The 24,035-nt window shown below is 38.3% G+C and overlaps 3 protein-coding genes across 4 annotated transcripts in view; 1 reads left to right on the top strand and 2 right to left on the bottom strand.

Moving 5' to 3' along the window:
- Window positions 1-495: 495 nt before the first annotated feature.
- On the bottom strand, window positions 496-4,272 carry si:dkey-7l6.3 (zinc finger protein 41). The gene is made up of 3 exons (XM_036562395.1): window positions 3,402-4,272; window positions 3,239-3,308; window positions 496-3,145 (listed from the first exon to the last, which is right to left on the bottom strand). Exons 1-3 carry the CDS (start codon window positions 3,717-3,719, stop codon window positions 2,307-2,309), a joined length of 1,227 nt encoding a protein of 408 aa, XP_036418288.1. The 5' UTR covers window positions 3,720-4,272; the 3' UTR covers window positions 496-2,306.
- Window positions 4,273-5,416: 1,144 nt separating this feature from the next.
- LOC118801978 (zinc finger and BTB domain-containing protein 17-like) lies at window positions 5,417-9,559 on the top strand. The gene is made up of 4 exons (XM_036562396.1): window positions 5,417-5,960; window positions 6,775-6,881; window positions 7,526-7,583; window positions 7,673-9,559. Exons 1-4 carry the CDS (start codon window positions 5,714-5,716, stop codon window positions 8,398-8,400), a joined length of 1,140 nt encoding a protein of 379 aa, XP_036418289.1. The 5' UTR covers window positions 5,417-5,713; the 3' UTR covers window positions 8,401-9,559.
- Window positions 9,560-9,890: 331 nt separating this feature from the next.
- tmem71 (transmembrane protein 71) overlaps window positions 9,891-24,035 on the bottom strand; it is a 17,680-nt gene continuing 3,535 nt past the window's right edge. The window contains exons 2-11 of one of the 2 annotated variants that reach the window (XR_005006603.1): window positions 22,947-22,997; window positions 22,745-22,793; window positions 21,116-21,325; window positions 16,789-16,979; window positions 16,528-16,707; window positions 15,953-16,052; window positions 15,751-15,809; window positions 15,341-15,390; window positions 13,883-14,053; window positions 9,891-10,800 (exon numbers count right to left, since the gene is read on the bottom strand). Coding sequence is in view for 1 of the 2 variants with exons in the window: in XM_036562397.1 (XP_036418290.1) it covers window positions 14,030-14,053; window positions 15,341-15,390; window positions 15,751-15,809; window positions 15,953-16,052; window positions 16,528-16,707; window positions 16,789-16,979; window positions 21,116-21,325; window positions 22,745-22,793; window positions 22,947-22,977 (894 nt within the window). In the remaining variant the exon portion in view is untranslated. Of the gene's footprint in view, window positions 14,054-15,340; window positions 15,391-15,750; window positions 15,810-15,952; window positions 16,053-16,527; window positions 16,708-16,788; window positions 16,980-21,115; window positions 21,326-22,744; window positions 22,794-22,946; window positions 22,998-24,035 lie in introns of both variants that reach the window. The other variant, XM_036562397.1, reaches the window with a different exon arrangement.

The raw sequence follows: 24,035 nt of genomic DNA, 5'->3' as shown, positions 1-24,035 counted from the left end.
TTATTCTAAAATGTTCTACCAGTATGCAGCTAAAACCACTAGTTTTTTTCTCCAGGGTCAGTCACATATTCAGTTACAATATCAGATGCAGTATGTATTACATCTTAAATCATGGCAAAGACTAAGAAATTACAAAAGGTTTTTCCTGGCATTTAACAGGTATGAGTATTTGCTTTGTTGAGCTGAGCTACACATCAAATGAAGACACTCAATGCTGCTGTATGAGTCAGCTTATAAAACCCCCACCACAAATGGCTATCACTGAAGAATATTTGTTTTTGTGGAGAAGAAGGGCATTTGTTAACAGTGGTAACTTGCTTTCGGTAATTTAAGCTACATAAACCTTCCTGAGCTCCTACAACTTCAGCAGTCTGTAAATCCCTTACCTTCACTGGTGAGCTCGCAACTTAACCCAAATGGGCTTTTGCTTAATGAAGTAAGGCCTTAATGCAACATATTCACACTCAAATGGGTAAAATTAAAAAAGTAGCCCAATACAAGAAGAGGGTTTTATTGAAGTATCTTTATAGATCATTATTTCACATAACAGTTTTGCATTGGTCATGGTCATATCATTTTGCCTCCATCTGCTGGCCTAAATAAAATGCGCAAGATCTTATTTGCAGCCCCCCCCCCAAAATATATATATATATATATATATTTTCACCAAGAAAAAGCCATATCACAAGTAGTCTAAATTTCCCAAAATCTATATAATCCAGACAGCAACACTGCAACAGAATCAGTGAAAGGTTTCAAAAACAAATGGGTTATTTCCTCTTGCAAATCACAGTTGCAGAGAGATGAGGCAGGCTTTACTGCCTTCAACCTTCATGTCTGGTGGACACGCCCAATCCAACTTGTTCTGCTTTGTTCCACAGTGAAAATATACTCAAAAGAGTTGTCACCAGTAGTTACTTTTCTTAATGTTTTCTTTGTTTTTCTGAATTGTCTTCCTGGTCATGACAAATGTAACATATTTGGGTGGAATGCTCCTGTAGTTTCCTTTCAACTACAATTCTCCTGACCTGCAGGTCAGCCCACATCCTGAGGCTATAGATAAACATGAATACTTGGCTTGTGTATAATGTAGGTCAGTTCTCTTTCATTTTTAATGAATTTGGACACATTTTACCTTTGTAAGTGTATTAGCCCATTTTAGAGTGTGTATCCATGGATATCTATATCCATGAGGTGTGTGCATTAGTGTAATCCTTTAACAGTTAGTATACACTGACAGGCCACTAAGTACACCTTGTATCTACACTCATTGGGTCTTATTCACCAACTGTTTTTAAGAAGAAATTTCTTTTTAAAACCCACATGTACAGTTTTCACAAAGATTCTGACATTCACCAATGTTTTCTAATTTGGGATTTGTTCTTGGGTAAGGAAAGAATCTACACATACCTAAAAGCACAAAAGTGCTAACTATTCTGTGGTTTAAGAACATGTCACATATCTGACATAGACTTTTTCTTAGATCTTTTCTCAAGAACAAATTTAAGAGGAAACTTAGGAAGATATTTGTGAATGAGGCCCATTGTTCATTTCATCAGTTCCACCTACCATATAGGAGAACTTTGTAGTTCTACAATTAAAGAGTGTAGTCCATCTATTTTCAGCATGCCTTGTTAGCCCCCTTTCACCCTTTTCTTTAATGTTCATGGTCCACATGACCATTATAGAGCAGGTATTATTTGGGTGGTGGATAATTTTCAGCACTGCAGTGACATTGACGTTGCGTGAGTATGAATGGATCAGACACAGCAGTTTTTAAGTTTTTAAGCACCTCAGAGTCACTGCAGGACTGAGAATCGTCCACAAACCTAAATCATACAGCGTTCTGTGACTACTGTGCAGCATCAAATGCGCTATTGTCTCTGACAACATCTACAAGGTTGACCAACAAGGCAGCTGTGTCTAATAAAGTGGACAGTGAGTGGACACAGTGTTTAAAAAGTCCAGCAAAACCTCTGTACCTGGTTGACTCGTACCAGCACAACACACACCAAAATAGCACCACCACTAAGTCACTGCAGTGCTGAGAATGATCCACTACCCAAATAATAACTGCTCTGTGGGGTCCTGAAGGGGTCTTCACCATAGAAGAACAAGACAAAAGGTTACAGTGAAACAGATGGACTTCAGTCTGTAATTATAGAATTACAAAGTGCCCTTACATAGCAAGTGAAGCTAATAAAATGGACAATGAGTGTAGATAGAAAGAGGTGTACTTAATGAAGTGACCAGTCAGTGTATATGCATATTAGTATGTGAGTTTTCTGTGGCCTCCTTGTATGTGTTCAGGACTCAGGATGGTGTTTCTTGGTGTGTATGCGCAGGTATTGTTTACCAGCAAAGCGTTTGCCACAGTGTGTGCACTCATATGGTCTCTCTCCAGTGTGAACAGTCTGGTGAGCTGTGAGGTGGCCAGACTGGGTGAAGCGTTTGCCACACTGCTCACAGCGGTACGGACGCTCACCCGTGTGTATCCGTGTGTGTGTGTCTAGGCTCTGCGCCGTAGTGAAGCTCTTTCCACAGATTGAACAGATAAAATGCCTCTTGCCACCTACTCCAACTCCGCCTCCCCGCAAAGAGCCGCGCCCCCCAAACAGCCCAAGCCCTGCCACGTTCCCCAGGGCAACCAGATGCTGTGCAGCATAGAGTGGGGAACTGTGGGCTGCGAGTGTGTCTGTGCCGATTCCAGCGGAGGCGTGGGAGTGAGAAAGTGCGTTACGCACAGAGTGCGTATTCCAGTCCAAAGTGAGATCCAAATCTTCACACACCAAAGGCTCCCTCTTCACACACATTTTATCTGAAAAAGGCCGGCTGTGACCAGTGCTGTCAGAGTGTGTGTCAGAGAGTTGGTGGGCATCAGCATGGGTGTTAAAGGAGCAGAGGGGTTCGTCTGAGGCTGTGAGGTCCACGCTGGAGTGTTGGGACTCTTCAGTATGTGAGAGTGATTCTGTGCGTGTGTTTGCATGAGGGTTCGGGGAGTGTGTGTCTGCAAGTATGTGAACATCATCATTTGTGGAGTGTGTGTCTGATGGGCCATCCTGCGCTGAGAGCTCCACCACTTCACCATCAGAAGAACTGTGTGCGACCAAGGCAACTGCCTCACCATCAAAATCATCATCATCATCTGTGGAAAAAGCATATGCATTAGAAAATAAAATCAGCCTATGCTGCATTACGTTCATTACAGTTGTAGGGGGCGTTGCCACAGAGCACTCACCGCTTGGTGCCTCCTGACCTTCCTCTTTAACGTGCACTGTAACGGGTCCCCGCTCATCTGAGTCACGTGACTGTGAACCAAACAATCCAAATATCAACAGAGGCTGTTAACAGGTAATATAATTTTACTTTAACAAAGCAATCAACAAGTAACTCATTCTCACCTCTGCCATGGCGCGACGGCTCGAGGACTCTCGGCTTCCACAGCTTTTTCTGCTCGCCGCTGCCTCACACACCGCCCCGTCACAGCGACTATCACGGGACGCCGCTCGCTCGTCACCGTACCCTCGCGCCGCCACGATAGACTCGATGAGCTGAAGTTTCCGTCGCAGTTCTTCGTTCTCTTTCTGGTGCCGAGAAATCTCCGTATGTAAAATCGCGTAGCCGTCGTCAACGAGCTCGCAGATTTCCGCCACTGCCGCACGAGTCAGGGTCTCCATAATGGTCGCGAGCTGGGTGTGAAACGCCCGGTAGTTCGCCATCCTCTCACACTCACTCCGCCAAGAGCCGAGGAGATCAACAGAGCTCGGAGTTGATCTCGGAGACGACTGAGCGGATGCAGAGAAGCTCAGATCTCAGTATTAGCTGGAAGACAGTATTTTCTACTGTTGTGGCTGAACTCGAGCGTTCCGAGCAATGCAAAATTGTGTTGGGCTGTTGACCGAGTGTCATTTCCGGGGTCTTCGTCCTTCGTTGATATTAAAATAAAAGTCCCCGGGCAAAATGAACGCGGCTTCTTTTGTGTGTTGAGCGATTACAAGTTGAGAGATTTGGTTAATGTTGCAGTAAGACCCAGAATTTTGCTCTGTACGCATTCTGCTAGTTTAGTAGAGCAGAAAAGTTAACCTCTTAGTCTATACCACGTTTGTAATGTAATAGGCCGCTGTAAGTACAGTTGTTTTGTTTTACTACTACTACTAGATTATTCATTAACCTGGACGACTTGAAACTATCACAGCTTCCTCAGTTTTGCTCAGTTTTCGAAGGGAATTAGAACTGTTTGATGAGCTGAATCCAGGCCTGCGCCAGGAGACCGACCATCTTACAGAGTTTTAGTAAAAGCCTTAACAGTAATCTCCAGGAGTGGGGATGGGCAGTGTGGGGGCTATACCAGTGCTAAGACTTTTGCCACTGATTTTTTAACTGATAACACTGACCATACTTGTAACGCAGTCTCAAAACGGTTCATGTGGTAACATAAATCAACTTTAGCACAAAAACACTGCCTCTTTAAGTGGTGATTAAGTGGTTAGTTTGGTGTGAAATGCTCTGTTCTAGAGAAACTTACAAAATAGTTCCCAAAGAAAAAATATCATTTCATATTTATCACAGTTTTACCATCATTAACATTACATATAAAACCTCGGAATCTCAGAACATGTATAGGTTCACTGACTGAGTTGTATTTTGTAAAGTAAATAAACTGGTTAAATCTGTGTTGTAGACATGGCGAACCCTGGTTCCTATCACCACCACTGTAAAGAATTAAAGTATACAATGAACTATTTCACATTAAATCACTCTGAATGAGTCTGTCTACGTCACTGAATTAAGAGAATTTTGAAAAATAGGTGGAATTCCCCTCTAAAGGCACAGTAACAAAAACAGAGGTTGGAAAATGGTCATATACAAACGAATTATGACCGTTTTTGATACATAAACCCCATTCATTTTTTGCATCTTTATGTGTGCACGTTTGTACCTGCATCTACGTGTACAATGTGCAATATGCAATCGCTTCCACACATTTCTTTTTAATTTTATGATGTCTTTGCATGTGTCGCGCTTCATACGGAATGTGATGTGCACACCAGACCGTACGCATGTTTCTTGCATTCATATGCGTCCCATATGCACGACACTGTTATTAATGTCACTCTCGCGTCATATTTTACACTAATTTACTGTTACGAAACGTCAAGCCAGAGACGCTTATTACAGCCATTTTTAAAAGAGAATTTTAAAGGGGAGCTTTTAGAGGTTGATGTCAGGTTCCCATCACCACCGCTGTAAACAATTCTGATTCAGTAAATTTCTCTAGAATGGAGAACTTCATACCAAACCACTCTGAATGACTTTGTTTACATCTCAACTATACAGAAAATTGGAAAAATAAGTGGAATTCTTCTTTACGTTAAACATGTAATCATTTTTTATTTTTATTTCAGAGTAATGCCCTTATTTTATTAACACGCATAGAATAAGCCCTAAATATCGGAACATTTTAGTATGTTAATATTTTTGGCGTGCATCTTACTACTGTAGAGTGAAATATATACTAAATATTTCACTGTAAATCTATTCATAAAACAAATTTATGACGGAGCCCCCGAATTTGTACGCACTGAGCATGCGTAGAAAGAGAGCCCTGCGTTTCCGGTTTCCCACCAAAACAGGGTCCGGTGCTGATCCGTCTGTGTGAAGTGAATGCCCCCTTTTTCCCTTTTGATATTTAGCAGGACACCGAGACGGAGAAATGTCGGAGTCTTCTCGCTTCCATTCGCAGCTGGCCTCCATTATGGAGGCGCTGGCGAACGCCGCGGTGGCGGAGATCTGTGAGTTGGTGGATGACGGATACGCCGTGCTGCGTTTGGAGATCTCTCGGCGGGAGAAAGAGAATGAGGGTTTACGGAGGAAGCTGCTCGCTTTGGAGTTAAGAGCGGCGCGAGAGAAGGCGCAGCGTTCCGGCAGCTGGGCGCGTGAGGAACGGATTGAACCGCGTGGTGAGTTTACGCTTTATCTAGGGCATGAGGGTGAATTCAGGTTTTATGAGCCTTTAGCTAATAGTAATATGGGAAAATATGTTAGTTCAGTGGGTTTTACCACTAGTTCTGGAGTCCCTCTCCTCTGTAATGTTCCTGCTTCTCACTCACCTGATCCAGTCAGCTAGTAGTTAATAAGCCTTTCCTAAACTGAAGTGGGAGAGTTTATTTAAAGAGGAACTCCATCTATGTGAAATGGCTATGAATACACTGCCTAATATCTGAGACATTCGTTTGCGATAGTTTTGTGAGAACGTTTTGGCTTAAAATGTAATATAATCCATTTATTTAATACTCATAGTGGTGGGATATATGCAGGGCGTTGTAAGGCACAATAGTCTCCAAAGAAGACTTTTTCTGATTTATGCCTATTCTACCATCATCAATATTACATATAAAGCTCAGAAGACGTGTGGGTTCACTGTAGGTTTCGGATAGTAAATAAAATTGTTATATTTGAACCAAATATGAACCATTTCACATCAAACCACTCTGAATGACTCTGTTTACATTGTAAGCACGTAATTATTAAGGATAATTATTAGTATAATTATTAGTATAATTAATTATTAGAAAAAAAATGGTAGAATTCCCCTTTAAATTTAAAATCAAGTATTAAGAATAATACATTAGTAAGTGTCCTCCTGAAACTGGAACGATCAAGAATTTCTTATAGTGTTCCCTTTTATCTGAGTTAATACTTGAAACCACCAAGTAAAATCTGTTGAAAGCTAACTGTCTAACTGCCCTGTGCATGAACGATTCATGTTTTCAGCTGAACCCCATTGTCGTGTGAAGCCAAGCCCCCGGTCACGAGCAACTGTTTGCATTCACGAGGAACCCCACACATCTCCGCCAGTGACTCAAGTCCTTCAAGCGGAGGTATGTTAAACTGCGACTTCTCACCAACAGAAACTCCGTGGCTTCTGTTCTTTTTCCAGTAACATGTATCTTTAACTTCACACCCTGCTGAAAAAATCAATTCCTTGCTGGTCTTTGCTGGTTTAGCTTGTCACCCAGCATGGCCCTGCTGGTGGACCAGCACACCAACATCCAAAACACAATATATGCTGGTCTGTGCTGGGTTTTTCTAGCAGAGTAGAAGCTAATCTTCTTTTGTCTTCTACACCATCACTAGCTTTCATCTTGGGTATAGTTTAGAGTACGCTCTAATTGAGTACTATGAAAGAAAGTTGTGTTCATGTTATGTCAGTTCACCACAAGTCAAACCTTCTTCATAAGCATGTATAAACTAAGCCTATTATGTAGCTCATATTGTAAGAAACCATAAACAAATAGTTTTTGGCATAAGTTTAGATTTAGTCCAGTGGTCTTTTCCTCATTCAGTGAAAGCGTGGTTGAATTGATTTATTTGCTTGATGGTATATTTTATAAAGCCAGTGTTTTTACATGGTCCATGACATTACATCCAAAGCAAAAAACTTTACTCCAGGCAAGTGAAGTAGCAGAACCATCTGACTAGCTTATTTAGTTTGGTTTGTATATTTGTGTTTATATTTTCACAGCCAAAAGAGGAATGTGAGGATGTTCTGATTGTAGAAAGTGCAAGCTTCCAGGCACAGGGTAAACACACACACACACACACACACTTTTAAATACAGATATGGCTTGTTACTTGTGTGCTAATTTGCTGCTGTGGTTTGGTTTTACAGACGGTGGTCGCTCTGCCACTGATGGACAGGTCATCCAGCCAATAGGAAGAGATGAGCTGGAAGAGCAAAACTTGTTTGGACAGAGAATAGAGGCCGTGGAACAGTCCCACCCTAACACACACTCACTCTCAGACTCCATTACACATGACACACACACCCCTGATAACCACAGCCACACTCTCACTCCCACGTGCTCATACTCCTTGCCCTCTGAGCCTTTATCAGCACACACTGCTGCAGTAGATGCACATGTACCAGACACACCGTTTTCGCTTCATGGAACAGAACACGCTCCGCACATGCACAACTCACAAACGGCCCTTCCTGCCCATGCCCCACTTCCGGTCATCGCTACGGACACAGGGCCAGGAAGTCTGGGGGGTGGAAGTCTGTTTGTGTGTCCATTCTGTGGGAAATCGCTAGCGTCCCTGAAGAACCTGAAGATCCATGTGCGTGTTCACACTGGGGAGAAGCCGTTCGCCTGTGCCCAGTGTGGGAAACGTTTCTCAGACTCCAGCAACCTCAAACGGCACCAGAGTGTACACACGGGCGAGAGACGGTACAGATGCTCTCACTGTGGGAAGGGCTTTGCCCAGTCAGGATCACTCAAAGTGCACCTCACCATCCACACAGGGCAGCGGGGGGTCCGCTGTGCTGTGTGCGGCAAAACCTTTATCTCAAATGCACATCTCAGAAACCACATGAGTCATTCTCACACAGCAAAATGAGATGTCCATTTAAAGGAGTACTTCAGAGTTTTTTTGTCTTTGTGTCTTGTCAAAAGTACTGACCAGTTCAGTCATTTTTTTATTGAGGCAGTGATCAGTAACTTTGCTACTTAAAGGAGAATTCCATTGATTTTTCAAATGTTCTGTTTAATTAAATGTTTAAGATGAAAACAAAGTCATTCACAGTGACTTATTGTGTTGGCAATAGGAACCAAGTGTCTGCCTCTAACTTTCTGTGAGGAAGCTTATTACATGAAATGGTGGAAAGATACATTTAGGGTATTGCAAAGTAAAATAGTACCCAAAGAAAACCTTTTTTTGAAGACTGTTTTATCATTTATCATATGCTCATTAGAACCTGTGTAGGTTCACTGGAGGTTTTGGGTAGTAAAAACCATGGCAATGTGTTGTACGCAATGTGTTGCACGCAGTATCTGGTTCCTGTTGGTAAGTTTCTCTACCATTATTACATCAAACCACTCTGAATGACTTGTTTACATCCCAACCAGTGAACTACATAGACATCTTTAAAAAATCCTTTAATTGTGCATGAATGCGTGCACCAGTTTATGCAGTGGCAGAAGATATTTCACCTCTGTGCTCAACACATTTGACCATCACTGGGTACTCCACAAGAAAACTAGACCCAAGAATTATACAGATTAAAACACATGTTCTTGCACGCACACACATTTTCTAAGCCGCTTATCCTTCTGGGTCATGGGGGGAGCTGGAGCCTATTCCAGCAGTCAATGGGCAGAAGCCAGGAAACACCCTGGACAGGTTGCCAATCCTTCGCAGGGAGGTAACACACATATACATTCACAAACACACTTAGGGCAATCTTTAAATGTGTCTTTCACATAACCATTTACTGATATAATTTACCAACTGCCCAATGGCATTTATTAGTTTGTTTACAGTCTAAATTTTCTGTTTTGGACATGATCATAATAATTGACCAAAGGTGACAGATGTAGCAGATCGAGATTAGGTTGAAAAACACAGTTTTCCTTTAAGACTACTGGATGTCGAATACGGGATGTAAAAGAACAGCATATTATTAGTATATATGAAGTTTGTATAAAATGTATATAAGCATATCCAGTGCCTTTTCTGTAAATGTTTTCTTGTGTACAGAAAGTGAGAAAAACATTAATATCTCAGTGTTGATCTTCTTTTTGTCAGTAATGTCAACTTTAATTCCTTTTTTGAAATGTGTATTTTTTTAGTTAAATTAAGATTGCAGTGATTACTTGGGCCTGTACTGTCTAAAAGCTGAGAAAGCAAAAAATGTTACAGTAAAAATTTCTTCATTTTTTTTTTTTTCTTTCTGAAGCCTCATTGCTAATGAGTTGCATAATTTATATAATCTCTGCTCATAGTTACTAGTTACACAGCTGCATCGTATCGCGCTCGTCATCAGCCGGGAAGCAACTCATGGGGGCCTCCCAACAACAATCATGACTGAAGACAATAGAAAACTTTCATGGCTATGAAAATGGTTTATTAGCGAAATTCCATTCTGAGTTTCATGACAAATAAAAAAAAGCATTTTCAAAATACTTGGGATGCACAGTCAATAAAAATACAACCCCCTGTATTATTTCAGCTTTGCATGCATTGGCACAATACAAAATTTCTAAGCACTTTGTTAAAAGTTAGTAAGTTAATCTTTTAGCATATTTTTACAAAGTTGTTACAGAAATATAATTTCTGCCACAGTGCAGTAAAAATGCCAGCTGCTGCTAAGTGAAATCTGCAGTTTAGGTTACAACTGAGAATGAAATGCATTACACATTAAACATGATAAAATTGAAAAGAGAAAAAATATTGGGAATAGTTTCATGTATGAATAGTGAGTGAGTATCATGACACATTCCAATTTAAGAAGAGCCTATTTGTTCAAACACAACTAACTGGAGCAGTTATAGCACCTTTCCAAAAACAGATGCTCTTCCTGCTGAACCAAGTTGAAAGAAAGCTGTTGTTTAGTACTTATATACAATTTATATACAGTTTACTCTGGTATCAAATTCTATTCTGTTTAGTATTTTGAATAGTTTTTGCAAACTGCTCTGAGTAAAAGTCCCAATTTAATTGAGTATAGTTACTTTGAAAAATTAAACACTTGTTCAGTGTCTATGTTCAAGATTATGTATGTCAAGTTCGTATAAAACTATAAAAGAATTATACTTCAGACAAAGTATAATTCATGCATAAATTTACAGCACTAGGCAGCTCAGTGGTGAAGGCCACTAGCATCCATAAGGCTGTGGTTTCAAACCCTATTAGGTACCATGAAAAATAGACCACAGGGCTGCAAGTCGTAAGGTCATTACCCACTGACCCCTGCTGTTGTGCAAGTCACTTGTTCCCATTGTTCACAGGTTGCCCTTACTGCAAAAAAAAAAATCAACATAACCTTCAAACAGCATTCTTTCCTTATGGTTTCAGACTTTTGTTTTACTGATTACTGTAACACTGTCTCAATTACCTTTTGGCTCTGACAGAATTTACAGCAAAACTACATCTATCAATCAATGATACCTACATCACTGAAGTCCTCATCACTTACTGCTACTTCTACAAGGCATATTTAATTTTTATAAACAACATGCAGTCAGTAGACACGGTAGGATTTAGCTACAAACTAAGAGACGTTTAATAATTCATTATCTTGGCCTCCAGGCTGGCAATACATCATGAGTACATTATCACACTAACATGGACATCACACTTTAATGCCCCTCTAATTTGTGGTTTATTGTTAACAACTGAATAAGATATAGATAAAATACTATACTTTTCTTATCATATATATTTCTAAATTTAACTGACCAGTGTCTTTTTCCTGATGGACAGAATTACTTACTCTCATTTTGATTAAAAAATAAGCTCTATATGAACCTATATAGAGACCTTCCAAGCATCCAGCAAACATGATGCTTTATAACAGTCAACTGCATACAGTCTAAGAAAACTGGAATATTTATGTGACATAAGTCTTTGTTACAAAAGATCAGTAAATATCTATGGAATTATGGACAATCAGTGTTCTCCATATTAAAGAATTAGACAAATAGCGCTATTGACTGTGTCACAGGCTGGACCCTGTATCGGAATGTAGATGCAGATAAAACCGCACACTGTTTCATTAACTTAAGTTAAGAATGTTGTTTCTTTTTCCTCTAAAGTTACCATTTCTGGTATTGGCATTGATATGCAACCACGGCTGAGGGTCCTCAAGGACATATTTGGAAAGGCACTTAATGAGCAATAAGCAGCATCTCTCCATAGGAAAACTGGCACATTTTTAGGGCCCAACAACCCTCTTCACACCACACTCCCCCTTTAAGGGATGAGGTATTAGCTACTACGTTACCGAAACTTTCAGCAAAAGCACAACAGGCTAAGTGCAATAAACACAGAGCATGAGATCACTACGGTCCAACGTGGTGGCACTGTGATAAACAGGTCCCTCCTTGTGGCCACAACCTACTGAAGTACTACAGATGCAGGACTTCCAGAATTTCTCTTTTGTTTACACCTAAGTAACAAAATGGACATAAAGCTAATGGATCATTATAGTAGATCACCATTTTTTTCTGTTCTATTGTGTTTTAATGCTAAATTAGCCTTTCTTCTAGTATTGTACAGACTCAGCCTAATATTACAACATATTTTACTCCCTGATAAGGTGATTCAGGCAGACAAAATATCCTACCTGTACTTTCAGTGCTGGTTTAGGCTATAAAAATATCCTACCGACAGTTTTATGTATGGAGCCACATGTACATATGTGCTGTGGAAGGATATTTCAGTGAGGTAGCACAATTTGTCAGGGAGTCTCCCTAATGAAAGGGTCAACAGGTAACACTGAATTTGCTTTTGAACTCTTCATGATGCTCCTGAAAGTCAGTATCCACTTTCCAGAGGCACTATTGTTTATTGTTGGAGGATCCATTATACACAGAATTACTTGCAGAGATTAAGTAAACCATCAATGGTTTTGTATTCTCCTATTTTCACAGCATAATATTTTTACTTCTATTCAAGTGTACTAGTGAGCAAAAGAAACTACTTTTTAGTCAGTTTTATCACATTAAACCATTCATATTTAGAGATTAATTCCATTTTATGTTTAATTTTATTATGTTTTGTTATTGTACTGTACTGCTCTGTGACTGGTCACACCTCTGAGATTGGAGCTTTAGTATTTTATACTACACAAAAAGAATCCCAAAAAGAGAAGAATCGAGCCCAACAAACTTCAGTTCTTGTGCTGATAGATGATGGATTTACTAAGAAGTTCCACCGCAGTTCTGTAAGTTTTTTGCCTTTTGCCTTTTTACTCAAGATCTTTTTTTGGAAAGGTACCTTTACTTTTACTTCGAGTATTAACACTTTTCTGGATTTAGGCTACTCTACCCACCTCTGGCCCCAGGTAAGCTGGTGTTAAAAGACCCCAATATAAATTAATACGGCACACATTTCTTCATGTGGTAAATTTCTGAATTAGAATACAGCGAAATGCAGTAAGAAGTAATTTAGAAAAGTAACACTATGAGCATTGTGCTTTTACCAGATAGCAAGCTTTGGATCAGTAGTTCAGTCAAACCTCTGAGCCACAGATCACTGCAACTGAGTTTGACATGTTAATACCATAGCATTTTTTAATGAAAAGTCCGATCTCATGCTCAACCATGTTTGTTGCAGTTTGCCCAGCTAACACTACCAATCAGCAACAGCATCACTTTTGCATTTCTATTGCTATGTGTACGCAGAGAACGCCACAATCAATTTGGTTAAAACTCTGAAGACCTGAATAAAGTCGTCCTGACTCATCAGTGGAGAAGGAGGACGCTGATGCCTATATTTTGGCTTTCAAAGAGCCCAAACAGCTAAGCTGATGAATCTGTTCATACATTAACAACACATATTAATAATAATATCAATAATAATTACACAGTACATACAAACATATATTTGCATCAAAAAAGAAGGTGCTTTCACTACAACTGGTGCACACTCAGGTAATCGCTGATGATTCATCACGGTTAAATAATTTTTTGAGACTTTTTGTTCATTTTGTTTTTTACTTTTTTTTGGATTGTCTACTTTTAATATGCTCATAGGACAGCACAGCTAGGTCCTGTATTAGATTTGGAATATTTTACTAATCAGAAATCTTGTCAGGTAGGAAGTTGGAACAGTTAATGAAAGCACCCTTGCACAACTTGATACAGCACAGATGGAAAAAAAGGCTAGATTTGAGTGTATTTGTGTCACATAACACACTAAAAAGGATCTGATTATGTAACATTTTCTGACTATGTTCCCTTTTTTCCAGAGTCCCATGACATGAACTCCAGCTACTCAAGAACAGTAAGCAACACGCAGAACCAACTGACACACGCTTACTGTTACAGACACACACTCATGCATACTAATGTGCATTCACACACACTCATGTTCTTACACTCAGACGTGACGCACTGATTCAGCTCCACTTGTTGCAGGATGTGGTGTGTAAGTAATGTTGTGTGTGTGTGTGTGTGTGTTTGTGTGTGTGTGAGTGAGTGTGTGAGTGTGAGTATGTTTGTGAGATTGTATTTGTGTTACTTCATCACTCGTTTCTGGAAGTAATATCCTATAGGAAAAACACAAAGTCTCTGTGAGCACAGTCCTGGGGCAGACGTTTCACCACATAATACAAACCTCAATTCCAGAAAAGTGTGTAAATGCAAATAAAAACAGAAAGCGAAGTGAACTGTAAATCCACTTTGACCTGTTCTTAAACTAAAACATTAGAGAGAGAAGAGACATTTAATAATTTACTGTGTCATTTTATTTTTGTTCATAAATTAAAAAAAAATTAAAAAACATATTAAAGAGGTGATGCAATCATCCTTGGGTATAAAAGCAGCTTCTTGGAAAGGCCTAGTCCTTTATGACAAAAAATGCATCAGCAAAAAAATCCAACACTTTAAGGATAACGTTCCTTATTGAGTGATTGCAAGGGCTTTATTTATTTTGTCTTCTACAGTGCATAATATCTTCTATAGGTTCAGGGACTCCAGAGAAATTTCTGATTTCATTCAGATTCTTTATGGAAATAATGGACTTTGTGTTCTTCAGACTTTATAGGAATTGTTACCAAGTTAAAGTTCAAAAGCTAGAATTTATCATTTAGAGCAACTAGATGACATCTTTTTCAGGGACATCCTACGTATTTCAACATGACAACGTCAAGCCACATACTGACTGTGTTACAAAAGCATTACTGTGTAATCAGAGAGGTTGGGTGCTAGACTGTTAAAAGGAAAGGTGATGTAACACAGTGGTTAACATGCTCCTGTCAAACAGAATTTACTAAATCACTGCTTTTTGTTTTTATTTTACATACTGTCCCAACTTATTTGGAATTAAGGTTTGTACATAATATTCATGCAGAAATTTAAAGGTGAGTGACATCAATGTATTTTAGATATTTTCATGTTACACAATACTTATCACATATTCGACTTATGGATAAATTGATTAATGGGCTGACATCCATGTTTTATGTTTTTTGCAATTACTGTACATTGATTGTTATGGTTTAAAAACTCTCTTTTGGTCTACATCTTTGGTCTACATAGGTCTTTGTAATGATATATGCAGTTGTTCAATGTTCTAGAAGTACTGACAAGACATATACTCAGAAAATCTTCTTCTAATATAACATCATCATAATTACAACATATGTCCACATTTCCCACCCCTAGAGAATACTCCATATTCATACAAAATACATAATTCATACTAACAGTCACCTTGTCTAGGTGCTGCTGAATATTTATAATTTGTTATTACTGCTCAGACATTCAGAGAGACAGATAATGAGGTATTACTGCTCTTATATCTGATGTCTATTCTAGCAGTCACAACAACTCACCTCAGTCTTGGTTTGACTCCATCGCACTGCTCTTACAGATTTAGAGGCACCTGGAATAAAACACTTAAATTTGTTTTCACAGATTCTGATGGTGTTTCACTCTCTGAATTTGATGTGTGTATATATATATATATATATATATATATATATATATATATATATATATGTGTGTGTGTGTGTGTGTTTGTTTGGGTTAATTATCCTTACAAATGACAAATACATGAAAAAATACAATACACTTTTTTATTGTTCATCTAAGCTTTGCTTTTTTAAGCGAACAAAAAGGGCCAAAACATTTCCTTATTTCCTGGTTTGTTTACTGGCTTGATATTAGGTTTTATCATGGTGTCACTGTAATACAGGCCAAATATTGTGCTTGTGTTTGTACATGTGCATGTATGTGTACTCACAAATAGACGAGATCAGGAAAAGGAAAGCCACTGCTACAGCAACACCTCCAAACACACATCTGTCAGGATATGACATCATTGCGCTGTTACCCAAAACCATTTTCATCCATCACGGTGGAACCACTGACTTAATTAAGTCACAATACCTACAGTAACAGTACGATTAACTGCAGTAAACACTAACTTTCTCTTTCTTACTTACATACACTTTCTTTCCAGACCATACTTGGAGAACACAGCAGCACAGAGACACAGTGTGAGGATGAAGAAGAGGAAGGCTTTCAAAAACACACAATCTGAAACTGAAATTATAAATAATTAATTAAATCAATAATCTACAAGAGGCTGTACTTTACAGTGATTTTGCCATGGCTGTTGTTAGGCACAACACAGGGAGTTTTTACAAAATTGTGACAAAATACAACGTGATTAATAAATACACGAATGTCTAATAACAGATTTAATTTATTAATAGTAACTGCGATAAACAATTCTTCCACCAAGCAATGTAGTTCAAAACAGTAGGCTAAGCAAAACACATATTCCTTAATAAATTGCTTCATTAATACACAGTTCAAGTAATGTCTATTGTGTGTATATTCACTACTTTATAATGGCTTTGAAAATGGCTCAGTCAATCAGATTCTAGAACTGGAAGTAACCTTTTTTTATATTCCATTTATAAAATTGTCCATATCAGTTGTCATTTGTCAGTACAGTATAATCAATCAACAGCCTTCTCTGTAGCCTCCTATTCCATTTCTCTTTCTCACTCACCTGAAGGTTGATAGGTGGGTGGACAGTAACTTTTGTAGAGACATTCAGAAGGGGGTGGTACATCCAGCAGGCCTGTTTCTGAATGGCTAGGCATCTCATGGGCAGAGCAGACTTCTGGGTGAGGCTCCTCCTCTGGCAAAAACATTTCTTTTTCAGGAGGAAAGAAAGTTTCTGTAGGATCTGAAACACACACAAACAGGTCAAGAACATACACTGTTCTCAAAGTAAGTAGTTTACAAAATGTGTAAACAGAGCCCTCACCATATTTAAAAGAGACTGGTGTGTCATTTTCAGTGCTGCTACTAATATCCAACCATGAAGGCAGTTCACTAATGTGTGTGGAGTCTGCTCTGCCGAACACACGCTCGCCCAGCCATGACTGACACGACTGGCTGACATCACTCAGGAGACTGGCCAGTGACCTTCTCACTTTGCGCCTTCGACGGAAAACTCTACACAGACATAAGCAAAACACAGTAACAGTAGCTTTAATTAATAGAACTCTTTACTAATGTAAAGGTTTATGGTAATAATAACTTTAGCAATGGAGCACTTTCATACAGCTAAAAGAGATTTACAGACAGATGCTAAAGTTTAACAGTGATAGAAGAAAATAATTTGAGTTCAAATGTTCTTCTATTATAGTTACTGTTCGGTAACATCAATACAAAAAATAAATTAAAGTTAAGATCATTTATTTAAATAATATGAAGTACTGACACAGTAGTAGTAGTTACGTAGTAATGACAGATCAAGCTACAGCTGCACTATGTAAGACCTCTCTTGCACAGAACGTGCATAAGAACATTTTGTAATGTCAGTTGTGCTTCGCTCCCCCACGAGCACAAAAATATGACATTTGCATGCGGGTTGAACGTGAATCAAAGAAGAATTCAGTCAAACCTTGGTGAAAGACGTGTCTTCCAGGGATGTAAGTGAATGATTACTATTGTCATAATATCTTCATCGGTTTAATGTTGATGTTACATTTGAGATCTAAACATTGAGCCGGATCCTCTTTTTAAGGCTGTGCATGTGATAATATGTAAAGACGTACAACGTGGTCCCAAAAAGTCCTACTTTTAAACCATTTTTTCAGCATTTAAAGGGTGACTCGCAGCAGTGCACACACATCATATTTTAGCAAGTTAAAACAAAAAAATATTGCATAGAGCAGCTTTAAAAAAGATAAATACAAATGAGAGGTATCAATTTAATTAAAAGTTTAAGAGATACATTTTGAAATGTTTCTTAAAAGTGTGTACCAAGCTTCACCTTCTAGTAAAATAGTTCCACAGAAGCATAATAACAGAAACAGGCCTCTCCATGTTTTCTGTACTTTATGGAAGGTATTTGTTGAAGGCCACTATCCAAGATTACATGCTGGAAGATTTTGTGAGGTACGCAGGTGCTTTAAAACCCTTTAGAGCATAGTTCTTTCAAAATGAGGATAATATGAGCTTTCTTTTTTGTTTTTGTTGGGATCTGAGCTGCTACATTTTGTATGGGCTGTAGAGGCTGTATTGTCTTCTTAGAAAGGCCAGCGAAAAGAACATTACAGTAACCAACTCTGCTTTAAAAAATGCATGACCAAGTTTCTTTGCATCAATCTGGCATAGAAAAGGCACAACTTTAGCAATGTTTCTTAAATGATTAAAAGCTACTTTAGTGACTATGTTTACATGCAGGATATGTGTATTTATACTCAGTAAACTTTTTTTCTCTTCTTCAGTGTACAGTTCTGCGCACTTATCATGTGAAACAAATTACTGGACCTCAGCAGCACCTGGTAAATATTGTGCTACGTAAATTAATACGGAGAGAGACATGTCATGTTCAAGTGATGTACTGAAAACTACTTGTTTTAGATGATTTGTATGTATGTTACTTACCTTTACTTTATTTTTTAATTTAAAATGCCTGTAATTTAAAATGTCTGTTAATCACACCTTAATTTCCCTTCCTCTAAACTTGATCCCTAACCCTAAGAACAGTGAGAATTCAGTGAGTTTTAGCAGACCAAGTAACCAAAGTGGTTACTTTAACATCTGTAGATAATCTAAGGGGCCTTTACGATACTATCGAAATAAAGTGAGACCCATTTTTCTTAACTTAAAATCACTACTAACAAAGATACTAAGCCCTAAAAGGCAAAATAACAACACTTAATTACCAAAAATTACATCAGTCACAGTTTATGGGTGCAAAAAAGAAAGACGTCACATGAGTTGTTGCTTTACTGCACAGAAACATGAGTTGCTTAGAAACCAGAGCCATGAGCTAATCTACAGACACATATACACACATAGCGTCACACACCAGGAATGCATGAGATAACTCAGAACACTCGTGTCTAGAACAGAACATTCAAGGAACACACACACGTACACACACACTGCTCTTGTCCTATACTCTGTCAGTAGTCAGTTTCCACTCTTTGACTAACATAATTGACATGCCTGTATTGCCTGGACTGGCTTCTAGGCACTCAATTGCCATGACATTTTCTCAAGCTATATCATGTCATTTTTCAAGTAATTTCATAACCCTTACAGGAAGACTCATTATGGAAGTTAATGAGCTCAGGAACGTCTTTACCCTAACATGAGGTGAATTAAAAGTATTTTCTAGCAAATTAAAGGAATACAACTTAACCTATTCTAACTTCTGCACCCGTAGAATATAGTCGACTACCATGGACAACAATTTTTAACCTTAATTTTTAAGGTTCCATGTATGTAGTAAAAAAAGAACAAAAACAGAAAATTACTTAAAACACTTAAAACTAGGGCATGAATTGAAGATTTTGTGACTGATACTGATTTTAAGGAGCTAAAAATTCTGATTCCTGGTAATATCAGTAGATATCATTTAATATGGTCATAAACTAAACAGTAGGGATGCACCAATATGGGAATTGTGCATTAATTTTGATATATTCTTCATGCACATGTCTGCTGATGCATAACAATGACATAAACATTAATGAAATGTAGAAATTGGGACTAAATCGATCTGGATTAGTATTACATAGAAATCTAACACTTTGTTGTAGAGGGTTACAAATATAGCAAAATGGACAAAATGCAGAGATTTTTGCATAGCAACAAACATTCTACTCTTCTCGAGTACAATAAAGAAGTCATCAAAAAATAGCCAAACCTAAACATCTGCCCGATGTCGTTATTTTTTTAAAGCAAGTATCGACTGATACCAATATAATTTCAGTGTCACAGATTTGATTGCCAGTTCTCAACCCTAACTATACTTATACTTAAACAAACGCAGAAAACTCACAGAGTCTTAAATAATATAAATAATGTTGCCTGGAGGTGAAGCTTTCCAGAATTCTAAATGATTTTGTTGGTTTTTTGTTGGTTCTAATTTTTCATCACTTTTTTATAGAAACATTTTTGTGTGTAATAACTTGTTATTTTCATAACAAACGTTTACATGGTTTTGTTATTTTTACCTCAATGGTCAAATTTACCAATTCAACTACTGGTAATATTGCTGTAATATAAATTAGCAGGTGTTGGCAAATGAACAGTGTCATATACTTTAAAGGAAATTGTGATAATAAAAAATCACCCTAATCTCTACTGCATCTGTAGCATATGATTGATTATCACAGACAATCATTTTGATACTTTCACTGTGCACAGTAAAAGAACAGGAAAACCAACAGGAAATCCAACTCTGACATTCTGAAAGGTGCTTTTGTTGCAATGAGCAGAAAAACAGCATCCAGTCTGTCAGGCTATCAGGTGTCCTCTCAGGCACAGCTGACCAAATCTGGAGATTTACATTTAAAATAAATGTATATAATGTATATAGTATAAAACTAAAATTTAGTTAATGGTGGGTTACTAAACAGGGCCCACTCAAAGGTTTGAGAACGAGAGAGAACAAGAAGGAGATGGCCTGTCAAAGACAGAACTGAATGAATTGACTCTTGCTGTAAAAAAACAAAAACTTATCCTTTTATTACCATATTACATGGTATAAAAAGACATTTCATTACTGTTCCCATGGGAGTACTGTAAAGTTTATCCCCATTCCTGTTACTAAAGCCACAAAATCTACTGCTCCCCAGGATGTAAGTGAATTTTCTACTATTGTCATCATATCTTCAGCAGTATAATGTGCATTTGAGACCAAAACATTGAACCAGGTCTTTTTTAATAAGTGTGCATGACGTTAATAGGTTAAGATGTATGACTATGAACTGCTATTTCAGCCTTCACAGGGCAACTCGTAGAAGTGAACAGACACCATATTTAAGTGTGTTTTGCTTTCTCCTAACTTAGACTTTTATCTACTACTGTTTTTTCAATTTTAACGAAAAAAATCATAGTGCAGATTTAACATGACATGAACAGTATGGAACTACTGGTGTTTACAGCTGGTACAGAAAACAGATATCACTGGGCTGAAACACATTCTCTAACCCTCTCTCTCTTTCTCTCTCTCCGTCCCACTTTCTGCCTCTGTTTCTTTTTTCCCTCTTACTTTTTTTTCTCTCTCTCAGTCACACAAACACAGAAGCATGCTCTCACACACACAGACCAGTCTGTCTCTCACTGACCGGACAAGGTTTTCTTTGTAGGAGATGTTGGTCTGTGTTGGAGTGAGGGTCAGGTTACCCTGGTCATCAGTATCAAAGCTGTCTTCCGTCAGTACATAGTATCCATTGGCGAGGAGGCGTGGGCTCCGGCGGCACACGCACACTGAGCCTGTTACCGGATTGGTGGAGAAACACTCATAGGAGCAGTCAGAGAGGAAGGAGGAGTCAAAACTAAAGGAGCAAAAAAAGAAAACATTAAACTCACACACATGTGCACAAACATTCTAATGCTGACTCATAACATATGCCGTCTCCAATTTTACTTTTTCTACTTTTTTATAAAATAAATATGAAACATTATTACACTTCTAGATACATACAGTACTATGCAAAAGCCAGAGACCACCTCCTGTTTGCTTAATTTCCAGTCAAAAAAACAGTCCAATCTGCTTTTAGCTACAGCGCACCAGCGAACTGGAATACACTACGGGAAACTCTAAAGCTCTGCTCACTGGTGTCACTTGACTATTTTAAACTTTTGAGCTCTAACCATCTCCACTTATCCTGCAAGTGCTTTATTTGATCTTAGTACCTTTCTGCTCTGTTTTATTTAACTATTTTATAGTTCTTTTACTGTTCTTATTTTACTGAACATTTTTTTTCTTATTGCTTATTCATATCTAAGTTGATTTGTTTACTTACTCTAAATTTGTTTTCATCACATATTTTATTGATATTTTATACCTATTTCTTATATTTTTTCTTTATAAATTTTCTTGTTGTTTTGTCGATTTTGATTTGTTTTAGTTAATAAATTTCATTTCAATATTTTTTTTTCAATCCCTGTTTAACTTGCTTGATTACACTGAAAATGAGGGTCACCCCCAATGTACCTCAGAGTCGAAATAAAGGTTGATTGACTGTCTATTTGAGTTTCCAGTCAAAATGACCATTAAGTACGTAATTCAACTTTTCAGAACCATAAAAAACTCGGAAAAGTACACAGAATCTTCAACAAGATTAGTGTGTCCAGCCTTTATTACAGCTTTCATTCTTTTTTGGTGACTCACTTTCAGTTTTTCAAAGAAATGTGCATACACAAATGTGCATGTGAGATATTTTTTCACAGCTCCAAAGTTCAGAATTAGAAGTTGTTTGCATTTTCTGCTTCACACAATCCAAGTAATCCTAAACACATTCAATGATGTTGAGGTCTGGCCAGTCTATTGTTCTTAGAACACCATTCAATTAGACTCATAGCGACAAGTCGTCTTGTCCAGTGGAAGGATGTACACAAACACCTGTGGATTCTTTCAGATCTGAAGCAAAAGTGGAGCTTGAGTTTCTTCTGAAGAAAACTTTAAGTGCTGTTTATCTGTAACTTTTAACAAATTTTTGAATTAGAGAAAAATTTTTTCTCTAATTATTTTCCCTTGACTTTCTCCATCTTATGCAAGCGGATGCACTTTACATAGTTCTGTGTAATGGGCTGCTGGTTTGTGGTGCACCGCGAAAAACATCTATTGAACAAATTACTACCTTGTACTTAATGGCCATTTGAACCGGAAATTAAATAAATGAAGGGTGGTCTCTCACTTTTGTACAATGCCGTATATACACACACTCACACACATATTATCTAGTATGTACCTGTAACATGTCTGGTCATCTTGCCTGCTCCTGGTCTTTATGGGAGAACCTAGAACAAACAAATAGCAACACTGATTCTGCACTAGTTATATTAACATTTAGGATGCGCATGAGTGTGTATGTGTGTGTGAGAGAGAGAAAGGGAACAGAGAGAGAGAGAGACAAAGACAGAGAGAGCGTGAGAGAAAAAGATTTTACTAACTTGTAACAGCTCCTCTGAAGAATAAAGCCATGGCTCTCACTGCTGCTCAACCTAAAAAAAAGATACACACAAATGATGTGCATGTACAAATATATGTACAGTCATGGCTGAAATTGTTGGCACCCCTGAAATGTTTCCAGAAAATGTAGTATTTCTCCCAGAAAATTATTGCAATTACACATGTTTTGTTATACACATGTTTATTTCCTTTGTGTGTATTGGAACAACACAAAAAAAACCAAAAATAATTTCACGCAAAACTCCAAAAATGGGCCGGACAAAATTATTGGAACCACTGTGGGTAAATAACTTTGTTTCAAGCATGTGATGCTAGTTCAAACTCACCTGTGGCAAGTAACAGGTGTGGGCAATATAAAAATCACACCTGAAACCAGATAAAAAGGAGAGAAGTTGACTTAATCTTTGCATTGTGTGTCTAAGCATGGAGAACAGAAAGAGGAGAAGAGAACTGTCTGAGGACTTGAGAACCAAAATTGTGGAAAAATATCAACAATCTCAAGGTTACAAGTCCATCTCCAGAGATCTTGATGTTCCTTTGTCCACAGTGCGCAACATAATCAAGAAGTTTACAACCCATGGCACTGTAGCTAATCTCCCTGGACATGGATGGAAGAGAAAAATGGTTGCAACGCAGGATAGTCCGGATGGTGGATAAGCAGCCCCAATCAAGTTCCAAAGAAATTCAAGCCGTCCTGCAGGCTCAGGATGCATCAGTGTCAGCGCGAACTATCCGTCGACATATTTTAATGAAATGAAACGCTATGGCAAGAGACCCAGGAGGACCCCACTGCTGACACAGAGACATAAAAAAGCTAGACCCCAGTTTGCCAAAATGTACGTGAGTAAGCCAAAATCCTCCTGGGAAAACGTCTTGTGGACAGATGAGACCAAGATAGAGCTTTTTGGTAAAGCCTTGGTGCCTTGACTGTGTGCAATGCATCATGAAATCTGAAGTTTACCAAAGGATTTTGGGTCACAATGTAGGACCCAGTGTTTGACCCAAGCTGGGTTTGCGTCCTAGGTCATGGGTCTTCCAGCAGGACGATGACCCCAAACATACTTCAAAAA

The sequence above is a fragment of the Colossoma macropomum genome, unplaced genomic scaffold, assembly GCF_904425465.1.
Source record: "Colossoma macropomum unplaced genomic scaffold, Colossoma_macropomum, whole genome shotgun sequence".
NCBI classification, from domain to species: domain Eukaryota; kingdom Metazoa; phylum Chordata; class Actinopteri; order Characiformes; family Serrasalmidae; genus Colossoma; species Colossoma macropomum.
The sequence above is the reverse complement of the archived record's forward strand: the minus strand, read 5'-3'. Positions and strand labels throughout refer to the sequence as shown.